We start from the raw sequence: 12,323 nt of genomic DNA on the forward strand, positions 1-12,323 counted from the left end.
TCATTGATATCTGTCGCTCGAAACTTCAGTGACATTTATAGATGGTAAACTCGAACAAGTATTTCTTGCTGACATGCTAACATTTTTTTTAATTTACTGCACCTCTGTTACCATGTTATATTACTTGGTTCTTTGAAACATTTATATATCTTTTATTAGCTGCGGTGGTATAGGGTTTGTAAACAGGGATAAGGTGCCTCAGAAAGGCTGGCCAACGTTTTGATAGGAGGGCCTATCTTCGTCAAAGGCGAGGTCATCCTCGGCATGTTAGTTTTAAAGGATTAGTGCATTGACGTCACGTGCGGGAGTTGTCGCTGGCGGCTGGTTTTAAAGGGAGAGACTTGAGAGGAAACGAGCGCTGTCGTCCGACGTCTGTGAGCTTCGTTCCCAAGACGAGGGGACAAGAGCGGGAGAACGGGAACGCGGGGAGAAAAGAAAAAAAAAGCCGAAAAAAAGAAGCGCCAGGGTGACACCAAGACAAAAGAAAAAGAGAGAAAGAACAAGAAAGAGAAAAAAAATTTAAGAAAGACGGAGGTCTACGAGCGCGCTGGGGAGGCGAGAGGTTAGGAAGCATTCAGGGGTGTCGTTGGCGGCATGTTCTTGTGGCATTAGATGAGCCGGTCAGGCGGTCTTGCGCGAGCAACACAAAAGACAAAAAAAACATGAGTTGAAAGAGTGACTTGAGTAGCATAGCACCAATGCGTCGAGTAATTTCGAAGTAGTTAAGATGGCGACGAGGAGTCGGCGGCGCAATGTATGGGGTGACTGAAAGGCAGCGGCATGTTCTTTCAACGGGCATTGCCCCAGTCGCTCAACGTAGGTGTCGTTATACGGTGGCATCCAGAAATGGCTATACCCTGGGTTGAGGCGACGAAATAGGGCATATTGACTTCGGAATGTGTTGGTGAGGGTGTTTGAAAAAATATTAGAAGAAAAAAAAGAAGGGAGTAGAGATGTGGGGGGGGGGGAACAGAAACCGGAGTAACAACCAGGAGGGTGACGTGCGCAGAAGCGGGCGGGGGCAAGTGTACATGGGAGAAGGGGGTCGTACAGTTGGTGTAGACGTAAAAAACTGAAAGAGTATATTAAATTGAGTTGTAGGCAGGAAAAGATTTTCGAAATGAAAGAGTAGGTGAGGTTAAGAATTAAGGTTAGCTGGTGGCATAATGTCCTTTGTGTCTTGGTTGATGATATGAGAATGTCAGATTTAAGTTACCGCTTTTAAAGATTCTAAGTTGCCACGCGCCAAATTAATTCCCGTCATGTGTAGGAAATTAAACTTGTGTATGAGGCATGATTCCGTGTATTTCCTTTCACGAGGGGAACGGAAATTTGTTTGTAGTATACAGAGCCTTGCTTTGTCAAATATATGACCATGTTCATTAAAGTGGCTGGCTTTAGGTAAATTGTGTTTTGTGTCCGCGCGGTGACCGTTGAGTCTTGTATGAATTGGTTGTCCAGTCTCACCTATGTATGGTTTGCTACAAGCGGCGCATTCTAGAATGTAGACTACGTCGCTTGATGTGCAGGTGAAAGCCGAAGTTACCATGTGTGCGTAATTCGATGTGTGCGGCTATGTCAGACAAGCACGATTTCTTTTTAGGTATTTGAATTATTATTGCTACTTGATCGGGAAACTGCATTCTGTAATTATGTTCCACACTGTAACCTGCCTCACTCAATGCCCTTGAATGGACCTGTATGGTATTCTAAATACATAGCAAAAACATTCACCAATTTACAAGAGCAATGTTTCCAACTAAATATCTAACAAGGACGGACCAGGCGTGGTGGCGCACTGACTACGACATACTTGAATAACAGGCCTCTCTTTCTGGAGTTCCAGTACCTCACAATGTTCTTTGACTTGCGTTCCATAACTATAGGCGGGGTTTCGTCACTTGGTGGTTGCGAATGAGTGCTCAAGAGTGTTGCAAGCGCTGCAACAAAGGGCGTACATGAACCACCTTAGAGCAGTGCGTGCGGCAGACCGATTGGATGAAGAAAACCTAGGTCTCGTTTAAGAGCAAGACGCTTCAATGCACTTCTCCGAACAAAGTTCGCAAGAACTAGAGTTGCGTTTCCCGAGTAGGTTCCTCGAATTATTTTGATCTTGTGCGAAGACCCATTGGGGCGGGGGAAGAAAATGTAACTGCACTGGCCCTATCTCTTAGAAGGAGCTCGTTTGATTTTGACATTTACTTAGTGAGAGTTCTGCAACTTTATCTCAAAGTTTTATGAAGTACTTGGATTATGCTGCACGCTTGGAAACAAAAAGACAGTGACGCAATAGCAGTATAGCGTGCGTCATTTAGGTAAAACCCGCCATTAAATAGGCGCATTTTGATCCTTCGCCTTTCTGCTTTTTATTCACAAGAAAACGTGTTTTCGTCTGTCCGCCTAACATACATATTTACTGTACGAATGTCACTGCAAAAATTTACGTTGTTGTTTATGGGGCTCTGTAAGAGCAGCGCGGTTTTCCCCAACATTGCATAGGATATCCGAAAATCACGTCGGTTAAAATTGTGGCATTCTAACGCTACACAAACAAAAAAGAACCTTCTTGGATGGGCTATTGTGTGGAACATAATAATGTGGTGCTCAATCAACTTTTTTTCGGGAGTAGATTGAGCACCACTGAGCTTTTCGAATCTTTTCAAGAGTTAAAAGAAAAAACAAACTTAGTGATAAATTTTAAGAGGCTGGCTCTGGCGGATTACTCGCTGGGCGAACTTTCTTATGCTTTCGCAGAAGAACATGGCTTATCTTCAGTCAAATAGACGATATCAGTATTTTCTTTATTGTTTTCTACTTTCTTACGTTACATCATACATCAAACCTTACTGATATGGTGACTGGATTTAGGTTATTCTCCTTCGCCTGGCACTTATAAAAAATTTTACTCTCGAATGACGATGCAAGCTTCAGCCGTACTGGATTTCACACAAACAACTTTTTTCTACTAGAGCACATTCCACTAGAACACAGTTAATATTTGCTGTAATATTGGACAATCGTTACTTTATGCATACCATATTTATTGGAAAGTCACGCTCCCAATTCAATTATTGAATATTGTTTATTGATCTTTGCTAGTTAACCAAGCAATTAGTACAAAAATTTACTGATGCAGCAATAGAACTTAAGACCGATCTCAACTGGTCCCATAGCCGTTCATTGGGCTAGTTCCATACATGGTTATGCTAGGAGAATGCCACCCAAGATGAAACAGAAAAAAAACTAGAAGCAAACTAGACAAAGCGACAGGAAGGCAGCTGGCGACCTTCCGGTCGCTTTGTCTGTTTGCTTCTGCTTTCTTTCCCGTTTCCAAGTTTGCTGTCATTCTCCTAGTATAACCGATAGTCGTATATTGTGTTACTTTTATTGAGAGGTTGCCGTGTGCAACCCGTGAAAAAAAGAAAGAAAGACGAATTCAGCAATACAGGGCCCGCTTTTATACTATCGGTGCGGGGCTGCAGCCTTTTAATACAAATATGGTAGATAAAGTAAGACTACAGCCTTTACACAAAAAAAGTTATACTCACATCTGGTTCACATTTCCGGTGTGCATGAAGGGTCATGAAACGTTCATAGTTCGGAAACAGTTGTTCGGCACCCGCAGAATAACTTGAGCGCAACAAAGAAACCACGTTCGCTTGAGAGAGAGAAATAAATGTATTGGTAAAAAAGCTGAGACGTCTGCCTACGTGTATGTAGTTATTTACATCTTACTTTTTAACTCTATAGACAGAAAGGGGGCAGGCACTGAAATGCTCTAGGAAGAGGAGAGGGGGAACGAAAAACGAAGGCAAACGTATATATTATTATTAGTCAGTGTATGTACAAGTGAGACAGAAGGGATGGTGCTCATGCAAACGTCCGCGCACGATGTTCCGAATTTGCGGTAGTTCGACAGAGTAAACTTCCCAAACAGAGACATGACAAGTCCAGCGCTCTTTTCACCGCCAGAAAACCTCGACTGCGGCTGCCAAAATGGTGAGTCCTTCGAGCATCCAGACCCAGAGCTCTTCGCCGCCTCGACCAAGCGAAAGATAGACTTGGGTGGCTACCGCATGGGACCACTTAGCTCGAAAGAGCTTCTCCTTTATCTTGATGTCCTGAAGCTACAGTCCAGTGCCCTGAGAGTAAAGGACCTGGTCACCTTGAACACTCTCATCGAGGCCCACGTTGACCGGATCCCTTTCCAAGATATAGACGTGTTCGTCGGCCATCAGTCACCGCTGGATGACGACTCGGTGTTCCGCAAGGTGATTGAGCAACGTCATGGTGGCATCTGCATGGAGCTCAATAACATCTTCGGCAGGCTCCTGCTCACACTGGGCTTCAAATTCAACATTCGGGTAGCCAGAATCCGCTGGAGGCGTCCATTGGACACGCCACTCACTCCCCTGGGACACGTGCTTTTATGCGTCGACCTGGGCGAGGAGGGAGAGTACTTCGCCGACGTCGGCTTCGGCGGACCCAACCCGTTCAAAGCGCTGCCTGTAGAAGGCGAGGCGGAGCCTTATCTTATGCGCAGACTCGACGAACAAGGAAACATTGAGGTGGCAATCAAGTCGACGGGAAGCGGGGGCACATCGGCGAGTTGGCGTCCCTTGTACCATGTGTTTCCTCGGCCGCAAAAGTGGATCGACATCATCTCAATGCAATGGTACATCACGCTGCACCCGCGGTCGTTGTTACGTCACGTGCTCATGGTGGGGCGCTTCGTTAACAATTCGTGGCTGACACTGGTGGACGGTCGCTTCTGTCGCCGCTCGACCATCGGGCAAGTGGAGCAGCGTCACATCACGGACGTGGAAGAAGTTCTTCGCCTCTTCGACAACGAGTTTGCTTTAAAGCTGAATCCTGACATGGACCTCGACCTCCTCAGGTCTCGGATTAAGAGCGTTATTTAGAAATGCAACATTGTAGAAGGAGATAAATTGGGGAAAGCATATTTTGTTGTATCTGCACCATGTTTTTCACAATATTGAGCAAATAAATGTCATGTAACATACATTTGAAATGGCCCGGTGTAGGATAAATATGCTGCACAGCAGGGCTTACTTGGGCTAGTTGGTTGAACATCAGTATCTTGTCGTCTTTCCTTAGTCCCACTTTTCTGTTGTATTTTCTCATCATAGGTAAAATTTGAATGACCGTCCACTCAATATAAATATTACGTGCTGTGCCGCTCAAATTTTACAGATAGGTGTCTTTTGCTTATTTACTTATTTATTTATTCATTTATCTTTATTTTTGATTCATATAAAATACCCTAAATGCCATTGTGGCGTTACAGAGGAGTGGTGTGTTTGTAGGTTGTTATTGCAGACGTAAGTCCTAAACATTTATCCAGCTTTCTGGCAATGCATACGGTCAGTTGACTTCATTCTGATGAGGTCTTTGACACAAATGAATGAAAGGAGAAGTTCGTGCAGCTGCTTGGCACGTCAGCTTTAAAGCGATGATTTGCGCATGAGCAGACTCTTTTTGCTGGCGCAGCAACAAAAGCGTTCTTAAGATAATGGTTAGAGAAAAGCTTTATGAAAAACTCTGACACGGGCGATTGTTCTGCAGTAGAGATCAGCAAGATCAAGGAGGGCTTCATCACAGACATGCTGGAAGTACAAGAATATTTGAAATATTTATAAAACGATCTGTACGGCCCTGTATGGGCACAAGAGGAGAAATGAGCACTGATGAAGGGTGGTCACAGATACAAGAGGCCTACTCAAGCTTGGACATGACGAGTGTTTTACAGAGTGTTAGTTTTAGTCAGGCAGAGTTAAGGAACCTGCGTTATGGGCTTACTGCTCCAATCATTCTCATGTGCAGTGGTGATCGCACTAGGAACCTCAATGTGCTTTGCAGGACGCTTATAAAGAAACAGTAATATTGTTATGTGACGGAAGACGCGTACGGCTATTTACAGATAGCTTTTAATAGCGGAGCCAACCAGCCTAGAGCAGCGAAAAAAAACTCAGCTCTTCTTTGTCGTCTCCAAGGACACCATCAGCGTCCTCATCTTTCCACGTTACAAACTGTGACATCACCCCCGTCGGAAAAAGCACCTGATTGGTGCGGCTCATCGGTCTGAGAAAGGCACGGTTTGAGACGGCTGACGTGGATGATGTCAGAGAGAGGTGAAGGCCGGGTGTCACCCACTGGAGACACTTCATATGTAACAGGGGTCACGTGGCGAAGAATGCGGTAAGGGCCGTAGTATCGCGAGAGGAGTTTCTCCGAAAGACCAACATGCCGAGTTGGATACCAAACTAGCACAAGAGCACCTGGTTCGTAGTTCACGTCGTGATGGCGCTGGTCGTAACGGCACTTCTGGCGTGTCTGTGAAGCAGAAAGACGAATGCGGGCAATCTGGCGTGCTTGGGTCGCTGTGTCTATGACATTCCGAGTGTACTCTGTCGGCTAGTCGAGTGTGGTCGAAAGGAGAGTCTAGAAAGGCAAAATCGGCTCACGGCTACAGAGCAGACAGAAGGGTGAGCAGCCTGCTGTCGTAGGCGAACGTGAATCGTAGGCGAACGTGACAAATGGTAGAGCAGTGCCCCATTCGCAATGATTCGAAGAAGCATGCATTGCTAGCATTTCAGTTAATGTGTGTTTCAAGTTCTCGGTAAGACCGTTATTTTGCGGATGGTAAGTGGTAGTAAGTTTGTGTTTAGTTGCACATGATCGAAGTAGGTTGTCAATGACTTTGGAAAGAAAATATCTTGCGCGATCGGTGAGAAGTTGGTGCGGTGCATCGTGGTGTAAGATAAGGTTGTGAAGCAAGAAGTCAGCGATGTCTGTAGATCAACTGGTCGGTAGGGCTCTAGTAATGGCATAGCAGGTGGTATAGTCTGTAGCGATGGCAATCCACCTATTTCCGTCATTTGATATAGGCAATGGTGCGAGAAGATCCAAACAATAGCGAAAAAAGGGGCCAGTCGGTATATCCAAAGGCTGCAGCAGACCAGCAGGAAGCACAGCTGGTCTTTTCCGGCGTGGACACGACTCACACGCGGCAGCATAGCGCCGGGCGATTTTAGCGATACCTGGAATGGTGCGGGGAGGCCGACTCGCGTCTGTTCTCGAACGAAAACTGAACGCGACTTCAACAGTGGTCCATGGACCACTGCCGGATTTGTCTGACGTCTTGTAAAAAACATTTTGGAGGGAGACGTCGGACGCACCATTAGCCACAGCCTTCCGGTTTACGACCTATAAAACACGACCTCTCAAACGAACAAAAAGACCATACTATTGCATGCATGCTTTGCCTTCTAACGCGCCCTTAGGTGCATAGAAAAATAAATTTACTCGTTATCATCCATTGTGTCATTTTATCCTTTCCAAAACGTTCCTCCTGGACCCATTATTTTTTTTTTACCCCTTCAGAAACATCGCTAATAGCTCTATAGGGTACAAATTTTGTGCAATGATACCTGCAGAGAGATGCTAAAAATATCTTTGTAGATGAGGCCAGCTCCAGGAAACTGCATTATACAGTACGGCTTGATGACCCGCGGCTTTGTTCTCCGTAATTTTTTTTATTTATTTATAAATACTACAATCCCTGGTCGGGATTGTGTCGGGATCCTGGGCGAATTGATGAGTCGACTGTGTGCATGCAGCTATGTCGTAATGTGTCATCCAACGCTGCCGCTTATGCCGGCATCCAGAAAATTCACCCAAAGTCGGCCCTTTCGAGATCTCTGCATACGTGGCCGCGCCTAAAGCACTTGCAAAGGGTTCATCAGGAAAGTTCACCCCTCGATAGAAGAGCATGCCCTCAGAAGCATGATTGTAAACTAAAGAAACCCGACCGCCATTGAGGCCAAGCGAATCAAAAACACGCATGTCGTTGTGATCCTCTTCGACGGACTTCGAGTCCCAAACAACGTCATGTGCGGAACGGCCCTATTGCCATGTTCGCTTTATGAACGACAAGTCGACGTTTGTCACGCCTGCGGCCGGGTCGGGCACAGGGCCGATGTATGCCACAGCAGGAAAGAAGAGAGAAGTAAATGCCACAACTGCGGAGAAGCGCTCCCAAGCGGCGCTGCAGAACTACACAACAGCACCCCGAAATGCAAGCTCTGCGAGGGCAATCACCCCACGGGCGACGGTTCGTGCAGACAAAGATTTCACATCGCATACGTCGTGCGAAGACGCTGGGGCAGAAGACGAAACCGCTCCGACAGAGATGCCAACCCGCACGAGGTCAATGACCCAGCGGCCATGCAGCAGGATCCGGCAGGTGGCTCCATCCCCAAGCAGCGCTCCCACAACAGGGGTCGCTCTCAATACACAGGGCGCTCTCAATCCAAAGGGCGCTCCCAATCCAGAGGGCGCTCCCAATCCAGAGGGCGCTCCCAATCTAGAGGGCGCTCCCGCTCCAGGGGCCGATCATGGACGAGATCCAGCTCCAGGCGGCCCGGCAAGAAAATGACATGGACCGGCATGGTCGGCAACAACGTTTCTGTACCGCCAACTTCAAAGCCAGGCAAGACACCGTCAGAGCACGTGGCAGACCCGCGACTACACGCACTTGAGAGGGAAAACAAAGCACTCAAACAAGAACTAGCAGAACTCAGGGCAACCGTAGCCAGGCTAGAAAGCCGTATCTTAACAAACAACACACCGACACCCATTCCTCAATCTTCAGGGACCATGGTCGCATCGTGTAGCACACACAAACACAGGGCCGTCGTCATCCAAACCGATGACACATCCGACGTGGACGCGTCTATGTCTGATGTCAGCTAGGCTCCTTCTAACGCCTCCGTCAGTGACAACAAAGCTAAGAAGTGCAGCAAGCAGAAGGGCAAGTACAACGTATTTCAATCGGCGATTACTGAAAGTAAGGAAGTACTTACTCAAATCTGCGGCAGAGTCGACCGCCTAGAAAGACCAATCGCTCATCCCAAAACCACGAAAATGATCTCCACGCCGGACCCAGGGCCCATGTCTGCCCTGGGACCCACACCTGCGCCGCCCGCACCCTCCAAGCCACCAGGCTCAGTGAGTGAGCCCAGCGTAAATGGGGCCATGCCAAACCAGTACAATGGATAACGCACCAGAATATTTCAAGATCTGGCAATGGAACTGTAACTCATTCAACAAAAAGAAATCTAACCTAACGCAATTCTTCAGATCATGTAAAGAAAAGCCACACGTCATCATCCTACAAGAAGGCGGGGCGGAAAAGAACATTCAAAACATGTCCTTCTCCGGGTACAGGGTTTCCAGGCCGTCCCTGGACCCCGAGTTCAAACAATCTAGGGGCGTTGCCACTCTCATCCGCAAAGATTTCAAACCTAAATTCTTGCCTTCCTGTCCACATTTATTAACCAGATGTTACAAATCGCTTTGCTTGTTAGCTAGCAGCACAATGTCGTCTGCATAAAACAAACCTTGAAGCTGCTGCTCTACTACTGTACCCGCACATTTGTATGAGAGGCTAAACCTTATATCACTTCCTTCCAGCGCCCTCTCCATCGTCACCATGTGGGGATGGAGAGTGGGGATAAAGGGTGCCCCTGCCTCAGTCGCTTGTTAATGTGAACTTTCTCCTGCCTCCTGATTCCTCCCCGTTCAACAACGCGTTTAGCTGTGTGAGCAACGCTTTTAGCTCCACATGGAGGGGCTTCAGATTACTAAACCGTATATATGGTTAGTGCGTGGCCAGATAGATGGCACTAAAAGCTAATGAAAAAGTTATGCTCATCCATCAGGGAGCCAAATGGAAAAGAGTAAATTCACAATGGCAAGAGCATCTTTGGTTATCAGGTAAAACGAGTGGGAGTGAGTGAGTTAGAACTTTATTTAGGTCCTGAGAGGATCAACGGTTATTGATCTCTTGGCGTTTGTGCATAGTTGCGATTTCTCTGGTGGCATGAAGAGGGGCTGTATGCCTGCTTCTAGTAAGACCTCGATGCCCGCCCTTGTGAGTGAGAGCCGACTAATTCGGGAGTTTCGCTGTGCCTCAAAGAGTTTGCTTGCCGTGTTGTGTAGCCCCAATTGGAGGAGTCGTTCCGTGCTAGTGTTTCTATGGAGGCTTAGGACCTTTTTCAATCCCGTTCTCATTAGTGTATCAATTTTATTCAGCTCCGTCTTCTTCCAGTTGAGGATGGGGGCGGCGTAGGTGACGTGGCTGGTGAGGAAGGCGTGAAATGCTTTCATGAGGTTGTCCTCTTTCAGTCCGTCCCGTTTGCTGGCGACCCGTGATATGACCCTGGTGAAGTTGAGGGTGCTCTTTGTGATGCGTTTTAGTGCCTCCGCGTTGTCATTGCTGTAAGCCCCGATGATCATGCCCAGGACCTTGATTGTGTTACAGCTGGGGATGTTTCCTCCGTCCCTGGTGTGTAGGTGAACGGGTAGCGAGCTAAGGGGCTGTCTCAGCCTGGGGCTTTGTTTGCACAGAAGGAGCTCCGATTTGCTGGGGGAGAGCTTCAGTCCCGTGTTTGCAAGAAAAGCTTCCGTGGTGTCCCGCGCTTCCTGTAGGTTCTGCTCCAGAGTGCCTAGCGGGCCGCTCGTGGACCAAATGGTGATTTAGTCGGCGTAAATCGCGTGCCCTACCCCCAGGACTTCCGAGAGTTTGTTTGCGAGATCATGAATTGCGATGTTGAAAAGAAGCGGTGAAAGCACTGACCCTTGCGGGGTACCGATGTTACCTAGCATGTGCTTTCTGCTTCTGATTTGTCCGACATTTATGGTGGCCGTTCGGTTATTCAAAAACGATCTTACGAAATTGTGGAAATTTACTCCGAGATCTAAAGTGGAGATTTCGTTGAGGATGTGCTCGTGCCTGACCGTGTCGAAGGCCTTGGTTAGGTCGAGCGCCAGGATGCCTTTTACATCCCCGGATTTGTTTTCTATGACGGCGTTCCTGATGAGTAGCATGGCGTCTTGTGTGGGTAGTGATTTTCTGAAGCCTATGAGATTGTGGCGGAATAGGCCGTTTTATTCAATGTGCTCTCCAATTCTATTGTGGATGGCATGTTCTGCGACCTTCCCGAGGCACGACGTAAGGGAGATGGGTCTCAGAGTCTCTGCATGAAGCGGTTTTCCGGGTTCAGGGATGAGGACTACATTGGCAGTTCGCCACTCGTCCGGCACCCGGCCTTCAGCCCATACCTCGTTGATTTTGCTCGTAATGATTTGTATGGCTTTGTCATCTAGATTTCTGGGTAGTTTGTTTGTTAGTCCGTCTGGGCCGGGGGCTGAGCGTCCGTTTAGTTCATGAAGGGCGTGTAGAATCTCCGAAACTTCGAAAGGACCATCCCAGCGATAGTTGAGGTGTCCCCTTATACTCGCGTGTCGGGTCGTCCCTCGGGACAGATTTGCGCTCTACTGGTAGGTAGATGTCTGCCAGGGCGTCAGCGAAGTCCCGCGGACTCGTGCCTTCTTTCGTGTGAAGATGAACGAGCCTTTCGATCGTTAGTCGGGCATATCTATTGGTCGGTTTATTGTTGTCGGCGAATAGGTTCTTAAGAAGGCTCCATTTGCTGCCCCTTCTCATTTCACCGTCCGCCTCATTACACACTTCGTGTCATTGCTGCGCATTCAACTTTTTGGAGCGTTCTTCGATCTCTTTGTTGATTTTCGTTAATTTAGACCTCAGCCTCCTGTTTAGCTTCTGCTGTTTCCATCTTTCACTTAGCGCGTTCTTGGCCTCCAGGAGGTGTGCGAGTCTGGAGTCCATGGCTGGCACCTGCAGATCCACGCTTATTTCTTTAGTGGCATTGGCCACCGTAATTTTCAGATTTTCCAGGAGCTCTTCGAAGGTTTCTGCTTGTTTGTCTGCATTACCCCTCATTCTTCTGAAGAGGTCCCAGTCGACGTAGGTGTAATTCTTGGGAGAAGTGGGTGTGATGCGGAGGTTGATTTCTAGGATGTAATGATCACTGCCAAGGTCCTCTTGCAGGTTGTCCCACGACCCGTCAGCGTTTCTGAGGAACGTCAGGTCCGGGGTAGTGTCCCTCTGAACCGAGTTGCCTCTGCGCGACGGAAAACTTGAGTCCGTGATGAGTTGCATGCCTAGGGTGTCCGCACACTCGGCAAGGTTAATTCCTTTCCTGTCATTGGTGGAGTAGCCCCAGACGGTGTTGTGCGCGTTGAAGTCCCCGGCAACGATCAGTGGCCTGTGCTTGGCTTGCGACGCGACCGATGTGAGAAGTTTGTTAAAGATTCTGAGTCTGTAAGTAGGGGAACTGGAGACGTTTATTATGTAAAGGTTGGTCTTTAGGGCCCGACTGGGGATGATTTCTGTGAGCATGGATTCCAGGCCTTTTTTGTACGTCGGGGTGCCCCTT

General features: G+C 47.8%; 1 protein-coding gene across 1 annotated transcript; it reads left to right on the forward strand.

Moving 5' to 3' along the window:
* The first annotated feature begins 3,941 nt into the window (after positions 1-3,941).
* Positions 3,942-4,922, forward strand: LOC129382415 (arylamine N-acetyltransferase-like). Its single transcript, XM_055066298.1, has one exon. It carries the CDS (start codon positions 3,942-3,944, stop codon positions 4,920-4,922), a length of 981 nt encoding a protein of 326 aa, XP_054922273.1.
* The last annotated feature ends 7,401 nt before the right edge of the window (positions 4,923-12,323 follow it).

This window comes from Dermacentor andersoni, chromosome 6, assembly GCF_023375885.2.
Source record: "Dermacentor andersoni chromosome 6, qqDerAnde1_hic_scaffold, whole genome shotgun sequence".
Classification (NCBI taxonomy): Eukaryota; Metazoa; Arthropoda; class Arachnida; order Ixodida; family Ixodidae; genus Dermacentor; species Dermacentor andersoni.

Excerpts from the sequence above, each read along its gene's own strand:
- LOC129382415 (XM_055066298.1), top strand. The coding sequence starts at position 3,942 with ATGACAAGTCCAGCGCTCTTTTCACCGCCAGAAAACCTCGACTGCGGC.